The 24,187-nt window shown below is 36.0% G+C and overlaps 3 protein-coding genes and 1 non-coding gene across 5 annotated transcripts; 2 read left to right on the top strand and 2 right to left on the bottom strand.

The window, feature by feature from the left end:
* The first annotated feature begins 721 nt into the window (after positions 1-721).
* Positions 722-22,246, top strand: LOC123257975 (uncharacterized protein RBE_0759-like). 2 transcript variants are annotated; one of them, XR_006507951.1, is made up of 8 exons: positions 7,276-7,384; positions 7,446-8,277; positions 8,333-8,755; positions 8,819-8,924; positions 8,986-9,093; positions 16,719-16,854; positions 16,920-19,795; positions 19,854-22,246. XR_006507951.1 is itself a non-coding variant. In XM_044717905.1 (5 exons), exons 4-5 carry the CDS (start codon positions 8,915-8,917, stop codon positions 10,186-10,188), a joined length of 1,209 nt encoding a protein of 402 aa, XP_044573840.1. In that variant the 5' UTR covers positions 722-1,435; positions 7,446-8,277; positions 8,333-8,755; positions 8,819-8,914. The 2 variants fall into 2 exon arrangements, 1 of the variants encoding a protein (XP_044573840.1); XM_044717905.1 differs by lacking the exons at positions 7,276-7,384; positions 16,719-16,854; positions 16,920-19,795; positions 19,854-22,246 and adding an exon at positions 722-1,435 and having other exon boundaries at positions 8,819-8,920; positions 8,986-10,188.
* LOC123257977 (putative carboxypeptidase RC0549) lies at positions 6,414-7,416 on the bottom strand. The gene has a single exon (XM_044717907.1). It carries the CDS (start codon positions 7,414-7,416, stop codon positions 6,433-6,435), a length of 984 nt encoding a protein of 327 aa, XP_044573842.1. The 3' UTR covers positions 6,414-6,432.
* Positions 13,359-15,892, bottom strand: LOC123257976 (probable lipid II flippase MurJ). Its single transcript, XM_044717906.1, has 2 exons — positions 13,829-15,892; positions 13,359-13,775 (listed from the first exon to the last, which is right to left on the bottom strand). The coding sequence occupies exon 1, from the start codon at positions 15,718-15,720 to the stop codon at positions 14,224-14,226; it is 1,497 nt and encodes a 498-aa protein (XP_044573841.1). The 5' UTR covers positions 15,721-15,892; the 3' UTR covers positions 13,359-13,775; positions 13,829-14,223.
* Trnah-gug lies at positions 15,871-15,943 on the top strand. Its single transcript has one exon. It is a non-coding gene; the product is annotated as a tRNA-His (tRNA).
* Positions 22,247-24,187: the final 1,941 nt, after the last annotated feature.

Genomic DNA, 24,187 nt, shown 5'->3' with positions numbered 1-24,187 from the left:
TGGCAACTATGCTAACCTACAATTTCCTTACAATCCGAATGGATCTACATACGACCTAGCAGCTTTATCAGATAAAAGTGGAAGAGTGCTAGCTTTAATGCCCCATCCAGAAAGGGGAATATTTTTTACCCAGCAAGATAATTGGTCCCTTGAAAAAGAAAAGAGCAAGCGTTTAGGTGTTGCTGTGCCAAAATATGGCGATGGAATGCTTATATTTGAAAATGCACTGAAGTATTTTTGTTAAAATTTATTGATAGGGATTTATGGTCGAAATTATCCCCTGATATTGCAAAAAACTTGCTTGACAAGCCTTGCCAGTCCCCTTATCATGAAACTGAAGCTATTTATTTATCTTCTCTGTACAGATTAAATGACAAAAAAACTCACGTATCTGGCGTCCCATGTTTAATTTTTTGCACTATGTGCATCTTATGTCTTTATAAAATTTCTAGGTTTTTACCTAATATAAGCTGAAATGCGCTTATAAAGCATTTAAAACATCAAAAAACGCCGATTTAAAAAATGGATAGTGAATAACTAGCTACCCTAGGGTTTCTTTTGCCTTTTTTTCTGTTTAGTAAATTTCTTAAACATTTATGACTAAAGGTTAGTTGCATTAAAAAGCAGCTAAATCGCGGTTATTAAGCGTTTAGAATAAAAAAACGCCATACTTGAAAGTATAGTATGCTCTCTGTTCATAAAAACACTAAGTTTATTTACATGACTCCATCTGGAACTAAGTTTAATCAGAATATTGCCAGAGAATTATTAGAGTTTCCTCATATAACAATATTGTGTGGTCGATTTGAAGGTATTGACCAAAGGATAATTGATGCGTATACTCCTTATGAGTTAAGTATTGGAGATTATATACTTTCAGGAGGTGAGCCAGCTGCAATGGTGGTTCTTGATGCATGCATTAGACTTCTTCCAGGTGTAGTAAATAATACCGATAGTATTACTGAAGAAAGTTTTAATTATGGTGGTGGTGTACTTGAATATCCTCAATATACTAGACCTGAGCAGTGGAAGGGATATAAAGTACCTGAGGTTTTGTTATCTGGCAATCACAAAAAAATAAGTGATTGGAGGCAGAAGCAGTCTCATGTTATAACAAAAAAGCGTAGGCCTGAATTATTGAGTGGAGAGATAAATGACAAATTTACTTAAAAAATTTAACGAACAGCAAATGCAAGTGTTAGCTAAAGAAATACCAGAATTTCGTCCTGGCGATGATTTGAAGGTCACTTTTAAAGTAGTTGACGGTACAAGTGAACGTATACAGATATTTGAAGGTGTATGTATATCAAAAAGGAACCGCGGGTTACATTCTTCTTTTGCAGTCAGAAAAGTGAGCCATGGAGAAAGTATAGTGTCTCAGTTTTTTGTTTATTCTCCTGCACTGGTTTCAGTGCAAGTGACAAGAAAAGGAAAGGTTCGTAGAGCAAAACTGTATTATCTGTGCAAACTATTTGGAAAAGCTGCAAGGATCAAAGAGCGTACTACTTATGTTAAAAAGAAATCTAAGTAGATACAATAGGGAGTGATGTCAATTGTGTCATCTCAGAACTCTCTCTTGTCATCTCAGTGCGTGACACACAACTGTACGAACATTGTGTTTGCCTCCCGCTGTGGTGTCATCCCAATGCTCCGACACTGGGATCCAGCATTCATTATTCTCCTTTTGGTTTGTGCTTTCATGGAAAATGTAAAAATTATTTGCAGGCAAAGCCTGCTGGATCCCAGTGTCAGCTACTTGCATGACAAAAAAGGGGAAAGTTTTTTCAAATCCTCGTGTAAAGAAAAGTAAATGAGTATAAAGAAAAAATTCCTTAAATTACTTCAGTCAAGGCGTGTACATGCTCGTATAAAAAGGAAAAATAAAAAGAACAGAGCGCTACGCTTTTGTTCTTTCACGGCACTAGTTATCTCACTTGGCTGTCCTGTGTGTATATTGTTGAGTATATTAGTTAACTCTTACAGTGCCTTAACAGTAACGAAAATTTTATTGCCAGTTGAAATAAATGCTGATCTTGCTTTGGCGAGTAATCCTAGTGACTTGCGGTATAAGTCCATTGGCTTACTCAACGATTCTTTACGTAAGGTGTTTGGAGGAACTGATTTTAAAGACGGTGACGAAATTTTAAGTCGTAATTCTTACAAAGAACTAGAGAAATTTTTTCGTAAGAAAGTAAAAGATAGTGGTGAATATGAGATCTGGTTTACCGCGTCAAGTATAATTAATTCAATAAATAAAGATAAATATTTGAATGATCGTTATGCTAAATTACTTGATTGGCTAAAAGAAAAGAGGAGAGTGAAAAAATTTTTTAATAAGTCTTTATTCCTTAAATCTGACTCTCGTGAACCTGAAAATGCAGGGATTTTCGGAGCGTTTATCGGTTCATTAATGACAATTATAGTGTGCCTAGCATTAGCATTACCAATAGGAATTATGTCGGGCATCTGTCTTTACGAATTTATGCCTAAAAATAGGCTAATGACTAATATTGTAGAAATTAGCATAAATAATCTTGCTGCAGTGCCTTCAATAATATTTGGTGTAGTGGGCTTAACTCTCTATCTTGGCATATTTGGGCTACCACGCTCTTCACCACTTGTTGGTGGAATGACTCTTTCATTTATGATGTTACCTAATATTATAATTGCAACAAAAAATGCCTTTGCGAATGTTCCTATTACGATAAAAGATGCAGCGTTTGCGCTCGGTGCACCTCACATCAAGGTGATATTAGATCACTCTTTACCGATTGCGTTACCAAGAATAATACATGGTACTGTGCTTGCAATTGCAAGGATTTTAGGTGAATCTTCTCCTTTACTTATGATGGGTATGGTGGCATTTATTGCTGATACACCTACGTCCTTTTTCGATCCGGCGACTGTTCTACCTGTGCAAATATACATATGGTCAAGCAATCCTGAAATTGCATTTGTTGAACTTGCTGCTATCGCAATTATAGCTTTATTATTGGTGTTATTTGCGTTAAATTTAGTAGCAAATTTTGTAAAAAGGAAATTCGAATTTTTTAATTTTTAGCAATTCATGAAAATCACAGTCCTATCTGGTTATGGCTTAAATTGCGAAAAAGAAACTGCATTTGCATTTATGGAATGCAGCAGAAAACTTGGTATTGGTAATATTGAAGTAAAAATCGTTCACATTAACGATATCATAGATAATCCAGGTGAACTGAAATTAAGCAATATACTTGCAATTCCAGGGGGTTTTTCCTATGGTGATGACACTGGTGCTGGTAATGCGTTTGCTTTACGTATTAAAAACAACTTGTTGGATGAGTTTCAAGAGTTTTTATCTCAGGACAAGCTGATTATAGGAATATGTAATGGTTGTCAGATATTAGTAAAATTAATTCCAGAGTTCTCTAATCTAGCTTTAATCCATAATGATATAGGCGATTACCAATGCCGCTGGATTAGAGTGAGAGTTAATCCGCAGAGTAATTCTGTTTGGCTACGGGGTCTGAGTGAACTATATCTCCCTATTGCTCATGGGGAAGGCAAATTTTTTATGGATCAAGATATTTTGAACCAATTGATTGAGAGCAATTCCACCGCATTACGTTACATTGATAAAAATGGCAACTATGCTAACCTACAATTTCCTTACAATCCGAATGGATCTACATACGACCTAGCAGCTTTATCAGATAAAAGTGGAAGAGTGCTAGCTTTAATGCCCCATCCAGAAAGGGGAATATTTTTTACCCAGCAAGATAATTGGTCCCTTGAAAAAGAAAAGAGCAAGCGTTTAGGTGTTGCTGTGCCAAAATATGGCGATGGAATGCTTATATTTGAAAATGCACTGAAGTATTTTTGTTAAAATTTATTGATAGGGATTTATGGTCGAAATTATCCCCTGATATTGCAAAAAACTTGCTTGACAAGCCTTGCCAGTCCCCTTATCATGAAACTGAAGCTATTTATTTATCTTCTCTGTACAGATTAAATGACAAAAAAACTCACGTATCTGGCGTCCCATGTTTAATTTTTTGCACTATGTGCATCTTATGTCTTTATAAAATTTCTAGGTTTTTACCTAATATAAGCTGAAATGCGCTTATAAAGCATTTAAAACATCAAAAAACGCCGATTTAAAAAATGGATAGTGAATAACTAGCTACCCTAGGGTTTCTTTTGCCTTTTTTTCTGTTTAGTAAATTTCTTAAACATTTATGACTAAAGGTTAGTTGCATTAAAAAGCAGCTAAATCGCGGTTATTAAGCGTTTAGAATAAAAAAACGCCATACTTGAAAGTATAATGTAAGTAATTAGCCAACCACGGGGCTTCTTTTGCCTTTTTTTTATTTGGTAAATTTCTTAATATTTATAGCTAAACGACAACCGTCATCCCGCTGCTTGTTAGCGGGATCTCTTGTTAGCGCCGCGGTGGTATGACGTAGGATTGTTGTCATTCCGCTACTTGTTAGCGGCTGAGATACCGCGAATGAATCGCGGTATGACGGTGTAGATGATGGTTAAGTAATTCGTCATCCCGCTGCTTGTTAGCGGGATCTAGAGATACCGCAACGTCTCACCTATAGCCTTCAGTGCTCCTTTTTTTGTCATCCCAGCGTCACGCGTTGGTTTCAACATTATATCATGAACTTTCTAAAATTCATTGAACTGTGCTTTCAAACGGTGGTGCCGGGGTGTGAGTATAATGATTATCAGTATATAAAAGTCATAGCAGACAGACTTGAAGCGGCAAATGTTGGCAAAATGAGGCGAATAATATTCAATATGCCTCCGCGTTCAATGAAGTCCCTGTGCATAAGCGTTGCGTGGCCCGCATGGATACTGGGAAATCAGCCAACTGCAAGAATAATAGTTGCAAGCTACTCTCGGCTGCTTAGCGAAAAGCACTCGCTCGATACAAGATGCATAATGCAGTCTAGTTGGTATAGAGAGCTGTTTCCAGAGGTAGAACTATCCAAAGATCAGAATACCAAATACAAATTTCAAACAGTGCAGAGAGGATACAGAATCGCAACGTCAGTTGGAGGGACGTTAACAGGTGAAGGTGGTGATTTCATCATCGTGGATGATCCACTGAGTCCCGCCCAAGCTTTGAGTGAAACGTTTAGAAAGCGTGCTACAAATTGGTTTGACCAGACTTTAGTAGCCAGGCTCAACAATAGAAAAAAAGGAGTAATTGTTCTTGTGATGCATAGGCTACATCAAGAAGATTTAACCGGGCACCTTCTCTCCAAACCGAAAAACATATGGAACCATACTTGTTTACCGATGATATCTGAAAATAAGGAGATTATCTATTCAATCAAAAAGCCAGCGCCTCCTTTTCTTGTTCCTGTCACCCGAGTAACTACAAATGAGTACAAAAGCTGGATTACAGCATCAAGTGCTAGAATGACACCACCCGTAATATTATACTCAAGAGAAGAAGGTCAGTTGCTATATCCCCTCGATGGAGGAAAAGAAGAAGTTGAGATGATAAAGGTTGAACTTGGAAGTTACGCTTTTGCTGCACAATATCAACAAAACCCTCTGCCACTTTCAAGTGGTATAATTAAACGAGAGTGGCTGAAGCGCTATAGAAATTTTTCTGATAGTCTCTCATATGTCACTCAGAGCTGGGACACTGCAGTTTCAACAAGCAGCATGAGCAACTTTAGCGTCTGCACCACCTGGACAAAAGTGGGCAATAAATTCTATTTACTCGATGTATATCGCGCAAAGCTTGAGTATCCAAAGCTTAAAGAGCAAGTTTTTTCCTTAGCAGCAAGATGGACGCCACACGCAATTTTAATCGAAGCAAAAACAAGTGGTCAGCAATTGGTGCAAGAGCTAAAGACAAACAGTGATTTACCAATTATCGAAATAGTACCACATGATGACAAACTCACTCGATTTTATCAAATTGTTCCGATTATAGAGTCTGGCAAGGTTTTTCTGCCGCACCAAGCAGTATGGCTGAACGATTTTGAGTATGAGATTTTAATGTTTCCTGAAACTCGACACGATGATCAAGTGGATAGTACCGTGCAATATTTGCAGTGGGTGAGAGATAGTAGCTCTAGGGTCGCAGCTTTACGGGCATTGTGATTTGAGTCTACCAGATCCAAGTAGTCAGCTACTTGCATGACACCCTGACAACCGTCATCCCGCTACGTGTTAGCGGGATCTAGAGATACCGCGAATGAATCGCGGTATGACGGTTCGTGGTGGTATGACAGTTCGTGGCGGTATGACGGTTCGCGGCAGCATGACGATAAGGTTTATACCTTGTCATTCCAGCGCGTGACGCTGGAATCCAGCCTTTATTATGCAGCCTGCTTGGTTAAAATTAAGTCTTCTGGATCCAAGTAGTCAGGGCACTGGGATGACAATTACCTTAACAATTTCAAAAGAAGCCTAGTGAGCTATCAGCTATGTGTAGCTAACATTCTGCACGTCCATAAAAAACAAACCTTCTTTTTCGTCTTGAACGCTAATAATAGCGTGAGTGTTAAAAGGTAAAGGATCATTTGTATGTCCATGGCCTACCCCTTTCATTGTAAATACAGGAAAGTTAACACTTTTTGCAAACCTTTCTTTTACAACTTCAACAAGGTTATCGTTATAGCAGTTAACGAAATCCCCAAAGATTACTGCATGTACTCCATCAAAGATGTGAGCTTGTTTTAGGTGATCTAAACTGCGCTCTATTGCGTATGGGTAGACTCTTATGTCCTCTAAAAATAGAATTTTACCTTTCGCATTTATTTGCCAAACAGTTCCTATACTGTTTTCAACTAAAGTCATATTACCACCGATGATTTTAGACTTTAATCTGCCATCTTTTAGTCTAATGCCATTATTTATCGTCTTTAGGTTATCAAATCTGATAGAATCCCGCTTGTTAAGAATTAACTCTTTCAATTTTTCAACAGAGCTTTCAGAAACGGAGTTATTTACTATCATTTCCAACATGGTGCCGTGAAGAGTTTGCCAATCATATTTAGCTTGTAGATGGATGTGCAAGGCAGTTATATCGCTATAGCCTATGAGGATCTTTTTGTTTTGAGCAATCCTTTCTTTTTTATCATTGGGTAACTTTTCTAGATAGGGAATTAACCGAGAAGCCCCTTCTCCTCCTCTGATACACCAGATTATTTTACTATCACCGGTTAGTGCACTAACCAAATCATTTGCTCTGAATTCATCAGAGTTGGAATAAAATGGATTATCATTACTATATATTTTCTCCGAAATATGGGGATTAAAATCCAAAGCTTCTACATATTCTTTTATGGTAGTCAGATCTGATTCTTTTCCCTTGGAGGAAGGAGCAATAATATCAACTTGGTCGATTGCATGAATACTTGTGTTAGCACATAAAGTGAGAATGAAATATAAAAGATAAACAATCATTAAAATATCTTATAAAACTCTTTTTTTAGTATATCATCCAATTCAGAGAGTGGAACTTTCACTCCTAGTTCTTCCATTGACGTGACGCCATAATCTTGCAGTCCACAAGGAATAATACCCTTATAATGAGAGAGGTCTGGAAAGACGTTAAGCGCTATGCCATGATAAGTTACCCATTTTCTTAAACGGATACCAAAAGCTGCAATTTTTTTTTCTACTCCATTGTTATTCACCCAAACACCTATTCTATCCTCTTTAAATTCTCCAAGTATATTAAATTGCTTTAAAACATTTATTATCCACTTACTTAGGTCTCTAATATATAGCTTTATGTCGCATTTATTTCTTTTTTTAAGGTTTAACATTAAATATATGATGCGCTGTCCTGGACCATGATATGTGTATTTGCCACCCCTGCCTGTTTTATATATAGGAAATAATTTTTCAACAACGTCGTCATCTGTTGCACTGATTCCTGCAGTATAAAGTGGAGGGTGCTGGAGTAGCCATACTAATTCGTCTGCTGAATTATTGTGAATTTGTTGAATTTTCTCTTCCATAGATTTTACGGCACAGTTATAATCAATAAGCTGATTAGATATTAGCCATTCTGTCATGTTCAATTTCTTTTCTTTTTAGTATAGCAGTGCGTTCTTTTCCTGTCATCCCAGTGTGTGACACTGGGCGCAGCCTTTCTTATTCCTAATATACTTAATACTAACTTCTGTGCTATTTCTCCTTAACAAACATAGTACATGACAAATGTTTAATTATTTGTCAACACAGGTCCTCTTTACGTATAGGCAACTTTTTTTATTGAAAAATTCAGAAAAATGTTGTATAATTATTAGTAGATTTTAGGTAAAATATATGGCAAACTCAAAATTTAGCATAACTTTCAACAACGAAATTTCAGAGTGTCTTGCTGGACTGGCTAAAATAAGAAATAAGTCCATTAAAGAACTAGCAGAGAAGCTAATACAAGAAGCAATTCAAAATGAGGAAGATAAAATACTAATTGAGCGTGCTGCTAGACGTAATGTTTCAGGTGTGAAGAAAATTAGAAGTGAGGATGTAGACTGGAATACAATATTATCTTCATAGAAAGCGTTCTTGAGAAAGACCTTCCAGCTCTTCCAAAAACAATAAGATTAAGGATCATAAATGCGATAAATAAGCGCCTTACAGTTGATCCCATTAACCTTGGTGAGCCATTATATTACAGATTTAAAGGACAAAGAAGATTAAGGGTAGGTGATTATCGCGTTATCTATTCCGTAAATATTATAAAATATGAAGTGGTTATCACAGAGATAGGACACAGAAAAGATATTTATAAGTAAGTACATCATATAAATATTAAATATATTTTTACTCCTTCCTGATTCATTTTCTACCTTAGGTGGCTTCGCTCAGCTCAAAAAAAAAGCTCATTCTTTTTGCTACCCCTTATTGTGCCTGCCATTTAACTACTGTGTAGAGATTGCTCTCAAACATAATGTTCGTACGTTAGTATATCCTTCCTGTGACACCAATTGATATAATTCTACCACAAATTCAATTTTTTAGGAGGCACATATGAATTTCAACATCTTTCAAAGAAAAAAAAGCGCAGTATTTACTAAATATTCTGCTTTGCAGCTAATGATGGAGCCAAGTTGGAGTAAGCGTGATTATGTAAGTTTTGCTGAGGAAGGTTACATAAAAAATGTTATTGCCTTTCGAGCAATCAATATGATTGCAAGTGCTGCATCTTCGGTACCTCTTACTCTCTGCCAGCTTACTGACCAGGGAAAATCGCAACTAAAAGCCCATCCATTACTGAAATTACTTTATTCTCCTAACCCAATGACATCAAAATCGGAATTTATTGAGGGGATTGTAACTTATCGGTTAGTTAACGGCAATTCTTATATATTGATGGTTGAGTCGCAGAACAATAGAAAACCACCAACAGAGCTTTATCTTCTGCGCCCAGATAGGGTTGAAATTGTTCCAGGGAGAAATAACGTTCCTTATATCTATCGTTATGCCATAAATAACAACAGTTATGACTTTAAAGTTGATAAACTAACTGGATGTTCAGCAGTGTTGCACTTAAAGACCTTTAATCCTTTGAATGATTGGTATGGGCTATCACCAATTGAGGCAGCTGCATATAGCATAGATCAGCATAATCAGGCGGGTGCTTGGAATCAAGCGATGTTGCAAAACGGAGCAAGACCAAGTGGTGCAATAGTTGTGAAATCAGCGAAAGATGGAAGTGGTGGAAGTTTAAGTCAAGAGCAGTACCAACGCTTAAAAGCGCAAATAAATGATCATTATTCAGGTTCTATAAACGCTGGAAGACCGATATTGCTTGAAGGAGGCTTGGAGTGGAAGGAAATGAGCTTATCACCAAGGGATATGGATTTTATTGAGTCCAAACACAGTTCAGCTCGTGATATTGCCCTGGCTTTTGGCGTTCCGCCGCAGTTGCTTGGCATACCAGGTGATAACACTTATAGCAATTTAGTCGAAGCACGCCTGTCCCTTTGGGAGCAGACGGTTTTACCAACGCTAGAAAATATTATCTGTCACCTGAATTCTTGGCTGATACCAAGATTTGGTGAAGATCTGTGCTTGTCGTATGACAAAGATACAATAGAAATTCTCATGGAAAAGAGACAAAAGTTGTGGAAATACGTAGAAAATGCAAGCTTTATGACACTCAATGAAAAAAGGGAAGCATTTGGCTTGCCACCACAGCCAGGTGGTGATAAATTGAGTTGAAGTTTTGATGTTTATTACTTATAGCTAAACTGACTTAGATTTATCGACAATTTGAAAAACCGTCATTCCGCTACTAGTTAGCGGAATCTATACCGCGAATGAATCGCGATATGACGTAGGGTTGCACTAGCTATAGCAACTTTGTCTGCGCAACCATTTTTTACCGCACCATTGAACAGATACGCTTGAAGATATCCGTTCAGATAAGTTTATTGTCCCCTAAACCGTACACGCCTAACGAGCTACCGCTAGAGCTTGTGAAAAATTCTCTATTTTTATTCCCTTTAATTTACTAGATAAATTATCTACAAGCAAATCTGATTTAGTACAGATCTGCTCTATTTTTTCAGGAGATAAAGAAGAATCTAATTGATTCGCTATACCAGACACTCCATTTAAAACTACTCCAGCACCATATGGTACATATGACACAGTATATATAGCACCTGACGTAAGATCTAGCAAATTCTGAGAAGCAGTGATCATCTTGTATCCTACTGTATTTTTATCTTTTTCTTTAATCTCCTCAAGTATCTTTGATGCACTACAGGGAATATAAGATATACCAGCTATACCATATGAAGCCCCATTTAAGGCGTACGATACAACTACCGTTGTTGCTGATAGTGCTTTGGCTCCATATTTTGCAGTATAAAGCAATGGCTTAAGGGCATAAGAAATAGTTTTACCTTGTAATTCAGATTCAAGCAACGAATTTAGTTCTTCTTGTGTTGCTGCACATTCAAAAAATTCTTCCTCATCAATTTCTGCAAGATCAATCTCCTCAAAACCCTCATCAATATCTACAAGAGTCACTGTTTCTTTTATAGGGCTAACTTCTACATCACTCTCATCAATTTCTGCAAGATCAATCTCCTCAAAACCCTCATCAATATCCACAGGAGTCACTGTTTCTTTTATAGGGCTAACTTCTACATCACTTCCAATAACACTTGAATTTTTGCCAAAAAGATTCGAAAACATACTAAACATTTTTTTTACCTACAACTTAACCCTCATATCAATATATTAACCTAATATTAACCAGGTGTCAAGCACATATGACTCTTATAAACAGATGTTAGTAAATCAACTATTTTTCTTGCCAACCAGAGCGGTGAAGATTTGGTCTACATCAAAACTCATCTTAGGACGCCAAATAGGGCCATCCAAATGCATATCGATATAGATTGGATTACTATAGTTTGGTGGTATGAAAAAGAACCTGAATATAGAAGCTAAAGCGAAGTTAGATAAGGTTAAATTAGAAGAGATTGACCCTGATGCTTGATCAATCCCGAACTGTAAACTAGTTGAACATATACCACTCTTAATACTTGCTTTTCCGCTAATATTTTCAAAAAATGTTTTACCATTATATATATCAATATAAGCAAGTGTGGAAATTTCAGATTTATTCTTACTGCTTAACAAATTAGTGATAAATGAATTGAAATCTACATTAGTAACTTCTATTCCTTGCGCTTGTAAGTTTACATCTCCTGATAAGTTACTAGCCCAATCATGAAAACTTTTTCCTTGAGTTTTGATTTCACCATTTAAGCTTACCTGACCATTTACATTGTCAATTCCTATAACCTTACCAATCTTTTTAGTGTCCAAATTTACAATAGAAAACCTTGTATTTATTGAGTCTGATCTTAAATAACCCTGAAAAAACACTTGCCCGTGTTCTAATACGTAACTTGCCTGCCTGATAGTGATAGTGTTGTTTCTCATTACCGCATCCAAATTAAAATCTTTCAAAACATTCTGCTTGGTTTTAAATTCTGCAGTATTGATTTGCACATTTGCATCAAAGCCTTCTTTGTCATCCAAAAAATCAAGCTGCTTTGTTGACCATTGAATTTGATCTATCTCATTTCTTGAATTTCTTTTCGTCTCTACTAAATTTGGTAATGTAATAATTTTTCCATTAAATTTACTGCCCGTAAGGTTAACATCTAATAAAGGTTTGGCGTATTTTTGATCTGCTAATATTTTTGCATTACCGGTAATATCGAAATCTTCTCCAGATAGTTTTATTTTATCTGCAACTAGCTTACCTTTTTCCATTTTCAGCAAAAAATCCAAATTTTTAATTTTCGTATCATTCAATGTAAGGTTATTAACACGGGCCTTTATATTTGCATCATACTGAAAATTTTTCAGCCATTGCATTTTAGGTAAACTGCTAAATAATGAATGATCATATTTATCTGCATCAAGATTATGCATGCTAAATTCACCATCGACCACACTGCGTTTTTTTGTGTGGCTTACTCTAATTGACCCTTGCAAGGATTCCTTATTATTTAGCAGTCTAATGTCTGAGATAGATAATATTCTTGGTGCAAGGTGCAGTTTAGAACTTAGTGTAAATTGATTTTTCTGGTTTTCTTTCATCTTTATAGAAGGGAAAAAACATGAAATGAATGACCCAAAATCATTTCCTTCGACTAATAAATCGCCGTTGAATTCAGATAGGACATTATTGTTTGAGATCTCTCCTGATAAGTAAGATATATTATTGATTCCAGGAAATTTAAGAAGCGTATTAACTTTTACTTTGCCATCAGTGGATTTTAGTACAGCACGGAAATTGTCCAATATTTTGTTTTGATATTGAATGTTAGAAGCTTCCATATTAAAATTTAAGCTCAAGTTCTTTGGCACAACTGCTCTAAAACATTCCAGAAGATCCTTCATATTCATTGTTCTTTGTGAATCATTTTGTATGGAATCTAAATCAACTTTACTGAAGCTAATATTGAAATTAGTGTGATTGCCTTTTCTATCATTTTGTATTGTACCACTGGCTTGCATGCTTTTGGAATCAATTTTTAAGTCAGTTGCCGTAAACTCACTTTCATTAAGACTTATATTGGATGATATCTTGATATTTTCGCTAGGAATAACATGAGAGAGAAAGCTAAGATTAATGATTTTTGCTAAATCACTCACAGAACCGGAACTATTATTAATCGTTAGTGTTAAATTACCCTGGAGTTCTTCTTGATTTCTATTACCTGTAAATAGCAAATTTACAAAATTTGATTCAACACTAATGTGTACATTCTTTTTTGTGATATCAACCTTTCCTGAAAAATCGTAATTATTGTCACCTACCTTTACTTTACCAGAGAATTGCCTGTTTTTTTTTACAGCAACCTCCTTTATGTTAACAATATCAGCGAAATCACTCTTAAAACTTACTTGGCTGTCTTTTATTACTATATCGACTGTGTTACCACTGGCTTTTGTATTTATAATATTAATTAAATTTTCTTTATTGCTTTTCATGCCAAACAATGTGATTGACTTTGGTTGCAACGAAAATAAAAACAACGATAGGAACGATGGTCTTATTTCAATTTTTCTTACACTAATTAAATCTGATAACTTTTGCTCTTTATTTTCGTTGTATTGTACATATACATTATAAATAGTGAGCTTTGGAGTAATGAGTGAAACTTCAACTTTCCCTCCAATATGCACTTTAGCATCATACGTCTTCTCCAACTCTTTTATGATATATTGCCTGTAGCCACTCCAATCCTTAAAAGTTGCAGCAACATGAAGAAGGACTAATACTAAAGAAATTGATAATATGGCGTATAAAGAAAGTTTCATAGTAGACCTCTCATTCCGGCATCTCTTCGTCTTGTCATCCCAGTGCCTATTCCTGTCATCCCAGCACCCACTCCTGTCATCCCAGTGCTTGACACTGGGATCCAGAAAATTTGATTAGACATTAAGTTGGTTAGCAAAAAAGTAGCTAATCTTATGTTAAAACACAACATTTTTGATGAGGTTGCATGAGAAGCTGGATCCAAGTAGTCAAGCACTGGGATGACACCCTTCCCGGTGGAAATTGCTTTCAAATCACAACACTCATACAGTTGTATGTGTGACACTGAAATCCAGTGTGACTTAAACAAGGTTTTCCAGATCATACAATCAACAAAATTTCTGGATCCCAGTGTCAAGCACTGGGATGACACCGTTTGCTGTTCCTTTAGCAAAAGATCTGGTTTATACATATTTCAAATTATTCAAACTTCCTCTAAAAGTTAAGTAAAGAGTACCAAAATAAACAATAACACTCAAAGCTATTAAAGTCGCTAAATAAACAATACGAGCCAACATTTTATCAAAAAATAATCCTGCCAACAAAGAATTAAAAATATAAAGGGCTATTGACATGACTGCCGTTGCTACAAAAATTTTCATGATATTTAACAATAACGCTTGGCTAACCTTATACATCTTATTTATTGTTAAATAACTAATTAATAGAATGGAGTTTATCCAAGTGGAAACGGAAGTAGCAATAGCAATCCCCGTATGCTGATACTTGTTCATTAACAAAAGGTTTAGCACTACATTAATTCCAAGACACATTAGCGAAAATATGGTTGGTATTTTCAGATTGCCTTTAGCAAAAAATGTAGGTAGCAATACTTTATTTATAATAAATGCAGGTAAAGAAAGAGAAAATGCTATTAAAGTGGGAACAGTTTGCTGCACTGCATAATGATCAAACCGGCCGTAAGAAAAAAGCGTAAGTAAAATTATGTCGGGAATAATGATAAAGGCAGCAGTTGTTGGCATAATTAACATTAATCCTATGTTGAGAGCCTTGTTCTGTATTTTGACTATATTTTCAGTATTATTCACCTGTTTTGAAATTAGAGGAAGAAGCACTGTACCAATTGCAGTACCGATTATTCCCTGCGGTAGTTGATTTAGTCTATCGGCATAATATATATAAGACACCGCATTTGGTATAAAACTTGCCATTATTGTATCAATCCATAAGCTTATTTGAGTTACACAATTGTTGATAATTGCAGGTATCACACGCTTAAAAAACAACCTTACTTCATTGCTTAATTCAAGGCTAAAAGAAAAAGCTGCCTTTAACTTGTATGCACTAAATAGTATCAAAAGTAGCTGGAAAATTCCTCCTATAAGAACAGCTATAGAAAGGTTGTGCGCTGGAGTTTTTACGTAAGGCACAAACAAACTGATGATTAAACAGAGATTCAAAACGATTGGTGCAATAGCTGTTGAAGCAAAATGCTGCTTTACTTGCAGCATTCCACCAATAAGTGATGCAATTGAAACAAAGATTATGTAGGGCATCATAATTCTTGATAAAGTAACAGTAAGGGTAAACTTACTTTGGTCAAATCCAGGAGCAAAAATTTGAATCATATAAGGGGAGAAAGTTTGCATGATAAGGCAAAAAATTACTAAGATAATAAACGTAATGGATATTACACTACTTGCAAAATTAAATGCCTTCTTATTATCATATGATTCTGTCGAGTATAACGGTATGAATGAGGTAGTGAACGCTCCTTCTGCAAAAAATGCTCGAAATAGATTGGCAAAGCGAAACGAAGAAAAAAATATGTCTGCAAGAGAGTTTGCACCAATAACTGTAGCAATCAATACATCTCTTATTAACCCTGAGATCCTTGAAATAGCCGTAAAAAAACTAAATGTGAAAATACTTTTAAACATACCACTACTTCATTAGTGTCAATACAATTAACTATAATGGTAAAAGTATCAATGAAAATATTTATTGGCTAAACTTAAAACCCTCTGCAAAAGGAGAGTTAAATAATCAATTGACTATTTGCGCTCTTATGTTAGAAATTTTATATCTTGGCGGGCGTAGCTCAGTTGGTAGAGCGTCAGTTTGTGGTACTGAATGTCGCCAGTTCGATCCTGGTCGCTCGCCCCACTAAAACCCGATAATTTGAAAAACCGTCATCCCGCTGCTTGTTAGCGGGATCTAGAGATACCGTGACGGTATGACGTGGGGTTAGCTATACATTAGCCACTGATGATTGAAATAGTTAATTACTGTAAAATTTGACATTAACCGCTAATAGTTAGAATATTAGTAGAGTAAGAATTACTCAAGAAGGCATGCATAAATATGATGTAGTAGTAGTAGGTGGTGGTCATGCAGGGTGCGAAGCGGCTGCTGCGGCAGCTCGCCTTGGTACAAACACGCTGCTTATAACTCATAAAATTTCAACTATAGGGGAAATGTCCTGCAATCCAGCAATCGGAGGAGTTGCAAAGGGTGTTGTAGTCAGGGAAGTTGACGCTCTTGATGGAATAATGGGAAGAGCAATCGACCGAGCAAGCATACACTCAGTCATTTTAAATAGCAGCAGAGGTGCGGCAGTGTGGGGACCACGTGCACAGGCAGATCGAAAATTATACAAGCAAGCAATACAGGAAATTATTCTAAATTATAACAATTTGACGGTAAAAGAAGAGTCAGTTGACGATTTCCTTATAGAGAGTAATAACAATGGAGAATTGTGCATTAAAGCTGTAATAACAAGCTCAGGGGAACATATACTAACAGGTAAAGTCGTTTTAACCACAGGAACTTTTCTGCAAGGTGTAATTCATATAGGAGAACAAACAACCCCTTCAGGGAGAATGGGAGATAAGCCTGCAGTAGAACTTGCAAATACGTTGAATAAATATGATTTTAGATTAGGTAGACTGCGTACCGGAACTCCACCAAGGCTTGATCGTGGCACTATAAATTGGTCAATATTGCAAGAACAAGTGGGTGATAATCCACCTGTGCCGTTTTCTTATCTCACAGAAAAAATTAACCAACCTCAGGTATCATGCTTTATTACCCATACTAATGAAAATACGCATAAAATAATTAGAGAAAATCTTCATAGGTCAGCTTCTTCGTATCTAAGTGACGTTGTTGCGCCAAGATACTGCCCATCCATTGAAGTTAAAGTGAAAAAATTCGCAGAAAAAAGTAGCCACCAAATATTTTTAGAACCAGAAGGCCTGGATGATGATACTGTATACCCGAACGGAATTTCAAATTCATTGCCCATTGAAGTGCAGCGTGAAATGATAAAGAGTATCAAGGGACTTGAAAATGCAGAAATACTAAGACCTGGATATGCAGTTGAGTATGACTATATTGACCCACGAGAGCTGTTTCATACTCTTGAAACCAAGAAAGTCAAAGGCCTATATTTTGCTGGCCAAATTAATGGCACCACTGGATATGAAGAAGCAGCAGGGCAAGGAATTATCGCCGGAATTAATGCAGCACTCTCTGCATTTGAAAAAAAAGAAAGCTTTGTTCTCCATCGTACAGATTCGTATATCGGTGTAATGATAGATGATCTAGTCACTAAAGGGGTGATCGAACCTTATAGATTATTTACCTCGCGTGCAGAATATAGGCTAGCTATCAGGTCAGACAATGCAGATAGAAGATTAACACAAAAAGGTTATGATATTTCCCTTGTTTCGCATGAGAGATACTCTGTTTTACAGAATAAACTTGAATCCATTAAGCAGCTTGAAGAGAAGTTAGGGAGTCTGACGATTACTCCTGAGCAGCTTAGGTCTTATGGTATCAAAATATCTTATGATGGGATAAGAAAAACGGCACTAGATTTACTTAGCTATCCAAACATCGACTGGAATAAATTACAAGAAATATGGCCGGAGTTAAGCAGCGTCACGCGCTGGAATGACAAAATGGGACACACCAAAGCGGATAATAGAGCTAAGAATGAAATATGCGAAGCGGTTGAAATTGAAGCAAAATACAAACCTTATCTAATAAGACAAGAAGCGGATATGAAGTTTTTACGAGAGGAAATTAACACTCAAATTCCAATTGATTTCAACTATTCACAAGTTAAAGGCCTGTCAAGTGAAGTAATAGAAAAGTTGCAGACGATAAAACCAGCGACGATTGGCATTGCAAAGCAAATACAAGGCATCACTCCCGCAGCGATAGTGAGCATATTAGTGTATTTGAGAAACAGGAAAACGAAAGTGGCTGCTAATTTTGTATGAGGTGTTCTATGTCAAAAATCGAAGAATTTCGTTCTTTTATGCACGAGATAAACGTTGATGCATTTATGTTGCATACTAAAGATGAATATTTAAATGAGTATTCAGAGGAGCTAACAAAGCTGTGTGGCTTTACAGGAACAAATGGGCTACTTATCGTTACAAAAGACAACAAGTGCCCATTTTTTACGGATGGACGCTATATCACACAAGCTCGCAATCAGCTCGATCGGGGCAATTTTCAAGTATATAATATACAAGAAGAGGATCCACGCGAATGGATAAAAGCAAACTTAACATCGACTGCCTCACTAGGTTATTATTTGCAATATTTTACCATAGAAGATATAAGAAAGTATGAGAATATCTGTAAATTAATACCCTGTTTAGCTGGAAAAAAAAGTGACTATCGAAAACAAGCAGTGGTTTTACATTCTATTGAACATGCTGGTGAAAGTAGTAAGGACAAATGTGAAAAAGTCGCTAAAAGTATAGATAAAGAAGCTGAAGCAGTGCTTTTAACTGATCCAAATTCAATTTCATGGTTATTAAATTTAAGAAACGAAAATGCTAAATATACTCCATGTATATTGGGTCGTGCTATATTGTATAAAAGCGGTAATGTTGATTTGTTTATTCAAGATAAAGAACATTCAACTATAGAAGCAAATTTAGGCAATCATATAAATATTTTTGATATTAGTGAGCTAGAAAATTCGCTGCACAAGCTAAATTCAATAGTCATGGATCCAAGCACAACTCCAATGAGTATCATGGCTGTAATAAAAGATAAACAGGTAGCTGAGAGAGAAGATCCTTGTCTAATTTATAAAGCAGCAAAAAACCAAACTGAAATAGCTGGGGCTATAAATGCGCATATCAGAGATGGAGTGGCAGTTACAAATTTTCTATATTGGCTTGAAAATAATGTTGGTACAGAACTTGAAGCTGAAGAAAAGATTTTAGAATACAGAAAAGAGCAGAATTTGTTTAAGCAACTAAGTTTTCCAACAATTTCAGCATTTAATGAGAATGGAGCAATAATTCACTATCGTGCAAGCAGTAAGACGAATAAAGTAATTCAGAAAGATGGACTGTATTTGATTGACTCTGGTGGCCAGTACCTTGACGGCACAACTGATGTGACAAAAACTGTAGCAATTGGCAATCCAACTGATGAACAAATAACCCACTATACAATAGTACTCAAAGCTCACATTGCTATAGCAAGTGTCATCTTTCCTCCTGGCACTACTGGTGGAGAATTGGATATATTAGCACGTACGCATTTATGGAAATTTGGAATGGACTATATGCATGGTACAGGGCATGGAGTAGGAAGTTACCTATCAGTACACGAAGGACCACAAGCAATATCAAAGGGAAATAAAGTGAAACTCACGCCAGGCATGATACTATCCAACGAACCTGGCTATTACATTCCGGGAGAGTATGGAATAAGGATTGAAAATCTGATGTATGTTGATAAACATAAAAATGGTTTCTTGGGATTTAAACAACTAACCTCTATTCCATATGATAGAAGGCTAATAAGTGTGCAAATGCTTACTAAGGATGAAATTGAATGGATAAATGGCTACCATCAATTTGTCTATAAAAACTTAGAAAATAGCGTCAAAGATAAGGAGTGGTTAAAGAAAGTATGTGACCCTTTATAAGCAAAGGAGCATTTTTTATTATTTAAAAAGTATTAATGCAATTGTGACAGGTATTTTGTATTGTTTTTAATTTTAAAATAATATATAATAAAGGACACGTATTTTTAGGTAGGTTATAATTATGATAGACAAAGGGCAAGGAGATGAATTTATGAAGCAGTATATGGATACTTGCAAAGAGCAAATAGAAAAATTAGCCAAGGATCCTGAATTGCTTAATCAGGCTTTAAAACCATTTATGCAAATGTCTCAGCAGCTTATGGCTGGCGGTATGTTAGAAGGGGCTATGCCTGGCATGATACCTGATTTGGGCAGTATGGATGTTAACAAGATGATTGCTCAGATGAAGGAAATGATTGACTACATAAGAGGTAACTATAAGGAACTAATGAAAGAGCGCAGCTCGCAGATTCAAGAGCTTAATGAATCCAGTAAAAAGCTAAGAGGCTTAGTTAAAAAATTGATAGAAAAGATCGAAAGTAAATAAATAACATCTGGATTTCTGTCATTCTATATACAACTTTCTAGTTGGACGGTAAGTCGAGGTCAATTATTGATGTCATGAAAGTAGCTGACACTGGTTCCTTTATGACGGCAGTGCCCAGAGGTGTCATCCCAGTGCTTGACACTGGGATCCAGTTCTTATTACCTGGTGTAAAGTTAAGTTTCCTGGATTCCAGTGTCAAGCACTGGAATGACAGCAATCCTACGTCATACCGCGATTCATTCGCGGTATCTTAGTATAGATTCCGCTAACAAGTAGCGGAATGACGGTTTTTCAAATCGTCGATGAACCTAAGTCACTTTAGCTATAGTATCGGGAACGTAATTGCACATTGGTTTTACAAATTTGAAAATTAGTGTTAGATAAAAATATAAACGCAAAAGGAAAAAAAATGATTGAACTTAGAGGTCCAGAAATTTGTGCAGGCGGAAATAAGAAAAATTTGATTGTTTTTTTACATGGTTGGGGCTCAAGTGGCGATAATTTCATTCACCTTGCTAAAGTTATGAGCAAGTTTTTACTGGGTTCATATTTTGCAGTACCCAATGCTCCGTTTGAAAGAGAAATAGGTGATGGTTATCAGTGGTTCAGCTTGGAAGATCGTAGTGAGGAAGCGCTATATAATGGAGTAAAAAATGCTACATCAATTGTAAATCATTTCATTGATACAAAATTAAAGGAGCTTAATTTAAAAGATACGCAACTTTCTTTAGTTGGATTTTCTCAAGGAGCAATGCTTGCAATACATACAGCTCTCACCCGCTCTCAATCCTGTGCATCAGTTGTTGCATACTCTGGTAGATTTCTTTCACCTTCAAAAACTGCACCAGAGATCAAGTCAAAACCTAACATATGTGTTATCCATGGTGATGCTGACGACGTGGTACCTTTTTCGTCCCTCGACTTAGCGGTTAAAGCTCTGAAAGAAAATGGAGTAAATGTTGAAGGACACCCAATTCATGCATTAGGGCATATTATTAATGAAGAGGGAATAAAATTAGGAGTAGAATTTATCAAGAAGAATTTTAAAAATTAATTTTCATGCACTTGTTTTGCTTTGGTTATGGATATGTAGCTAAATTTTTATCGAAAAAATTACTGAACTTAGGTTGGAAAGTCAGTGGCACATCAAGAAGTAAAAATATACAAGATGTAATCCTCTTTAATTATGAGAAAGTTAGTCAAGATCTGCTTAAAAGCGCAACGCACGTTTTAATTTCTATTCCTCCAGATGGCGATGATGTTGTGGAGAGATACGGTGATTGTCTGCAAAATGTAAAATGGCTTGGTTATTTGTCTGCAACTAGCGTCTATGGTGATCACTCTGGTAATTGGGTGGATGAGGAATCTGAAACAAGACCTATAGAAATCAGAGGAGAAAAGCGCCTTAAATCTGAAAAGAAGTGGCTAAATAGCAAACTGCCTGTACATATTTTTCGTTTAGCTGGAATATACGGTCCTGGTAGGAACGTGTTAATTGACTTGCAGCTTGGCAAAGCAAGAAATGTGAAAAAAGAAGGGCATTTTTTTTCTCGTATTCACGTTGAAGATATATCGAATATTTTATTTTCTTCCATGCAAAACATAAAACCTGGTGAAATATACAATTGTGCAGACGATTTACCCACTACACAATCTGAAGTGGTAATATATGCGACCAAACTTCTCAATGTTAGCCCTCCAGAACCAATTGAGTTACCAGATTATGCACAGAGTTTTTATTTAGGATCAAAGAGAGTAAGTAATGTTAAAATTAAAAAAGATCTTAATGTCTCTCTAATTTATCCTAACTACAAGGTGGGATTAGAGAGTTTGCACGTAAACAAAACTGAAATCACATCAGAATGATAGATAGGCTTATTGTCACTGCCATTAAGTTAAGGAAAGAATGGTTAAAAACTGAACTAAAAAGTCAGAAATAAGTATCCGTTCAGCGGAGTGGCAGAATAAGGTAGACAAGGTGATCTAAAAAGATAATCATAGAGCAAAAGTGAAATAATATGGTAAACCTTTTAGAACTTTGCAAAAATTTACAGCAAAAAATAGAAAGGTTAGAAGCAAAAATAGAAAGATTGGAAAAAGAGAATGAAAGTTTAAAAGCAGAAAATAAGGCTTTAAAGATAGAAAATGCTGAGTTAAGAGAAAGACTCGGTTTAAGCTCAAAAAATTCATCAATACCAAGTTCCAAAGAGTTGTATAAAATAAAAAAGAATAAGCCGAAAAGCGAAAGGAATATTGGCGGTCAGGTTGGTCATAAAGGAAGTTTTCGCGCCAACATGGATGCAGATAAAGTAGTAAAGATAGAGTTGCCTAATACTTGCGAATGCGGAGGAGAAATTGCAATATGTGAAAAACCATATATTCATCAGAAAGTTGATCTTCCAGAAATCAAGCCTTATGTAGTGGAATATCAGTTAGAACATGGCCGTTGTCGGAGATGCGGAAAGAGAAGAAGTAGCAAGTTACCGGAAGGTGTTACGCCAGATACATTTGGTCCAAGGGTTAAGTCAATAATTGCAGCGTTCAGCGGATTCTACAAAAATTCAAAACGCGAAATAGCGAGTGTCGTAAATGATATCTTCAATTTGAACATAAGCGTCGGTAGCATATCAAATAGTGAACATAGAGTTGCTTCAAAATGCAAAAAAATGTATGAGCAGATCGAACAAGAGATAAGTAGGAGTAAAGTTCTACATATTGATGAAACGAGCCATTATAACAAAGGTAAACTCGCTTGGTGTTGGATGTTTGCAAGCAATACGGCAAGTTTTGTAAAATTTACAGAGTCAAGAGGAATGAAAGTTTTACAAAATAGTAAATTCTGCAATCGCAATAGCTTGGTAATAACTGACAGGTATGCAGCATACAATTATTTTGCCGATAAAAACAGGCAAATCTGTTGGGCACATTTATCAAGAGATTTTGAAAGATTAGCACATAGTTGGAATATTGAAGTTAAAGTTCTGGGTTGTTACTTGAGAAACGTGGCCACTGAATTATTTGCACTAAAAAAAGCTTTACTAAAAAGTGAGATAGATGTTTTGAGGTTTGTCAGACGTGCCAGAAAATTAAGAAAACGTACAAAGTATTACTTGAAGGAGATATCTCGTTTACCTGAAGCAATTGGAGCCTCTCGAGTTGCAAAAAATGTTCTGAGATCTGAAAGAATGATGTGGAAATTTTTAGATGACCCAGAAAATATTCCGCTGACAAATAACCACGCTGAACGGCAAATTCGGCATTATGTCGTTTATCGCAAAAACTCATATTTTACACAATCAAAGCGGGGAAATACATTCCTTGAGCGGATAATTTCATTATACTTAACTTGGAAACAAAGGGGTCTCAATCCTTTCCAAAATCTCCTATCTATTGTTTCTTAAACCACTCTCCTGAACGGATACAGAAATAATTAAGGATTTATGACAAATGCTGAAACAGAATAGAGTAAACTTTAAAGCAGATAAACTCTGAAGTGTAAATTACTTAAGAAATAGTGACCTTACCCAGAAAAAGTGGAGAGAAAGAAAAGAGTTTTTTCGGGTAAAATAAAATTTTGGAGGATTAGAAATGGCAAGAGAATATACGGCAGAATTCAAATTGGAAGCTGTTAAGCTGGCAAATGAACAAAGAAAGGTAGGTCAACCAGTTGCAAAAGTAGCAAGAGATCTAGGAATAAGGGATAGTGTATTAGGAAAATGGATGAAGAAATATAACGAAAAAAAGTCAGCGGCAAATGCATTTCCAGATGTAGCACCTTATGACAAAGAGAGGTTTGATTTACAAAGCAAGAGTAACAAGGGAAAGAGACATTTAAAAAAAAGCCCTGGCCAGTCAAAAAGAGTAAAATATTTTTTTATATAGTAACTGCTATAAAGTACAGGAATTATGTAGGATTTTCTGCTAGTGGCTACTATAAGTGGACCACAAGAAAAAT

The sequence above is a fragment of the Drosophila ananassae genome (assembly GCF_017639315.1).
Source record: "Drosophila ananassae strain 14024-0371.13 chromosome 4 unlocalized genomic scaffold, ASM1763931v2 tig00000078, whole genome shotgun sequence".
In the NCBI taxonomy this organism is placed as follows: domain Eukaryota; kingdom Metazoa; phylum Arthropoda; class Insecta; order Diptera; family Drosophilidae; genus Drosophila; species Drosophila ananassae.
Note: the sequence above shows the minus strand (reverse complement) of the source record. Positions and strands in the feature narration are given on the sequence as shown.

Coding starts and splice junctions, on each gene's coding strand:
- LOC123257977 (XM_044717907.1), bottom strand. CDS start 7,416: ATGATTGTTTATCTTTTATATTTCATTCTCACTTTATGTGCTAACACA.
- LOC123257976 (XM_044717906.1), bottom strand. CDS start 15,720: ATGTTTAAAAGTATTTTCACATTTAGTTTTTTTACGGCTATTTCAAGG.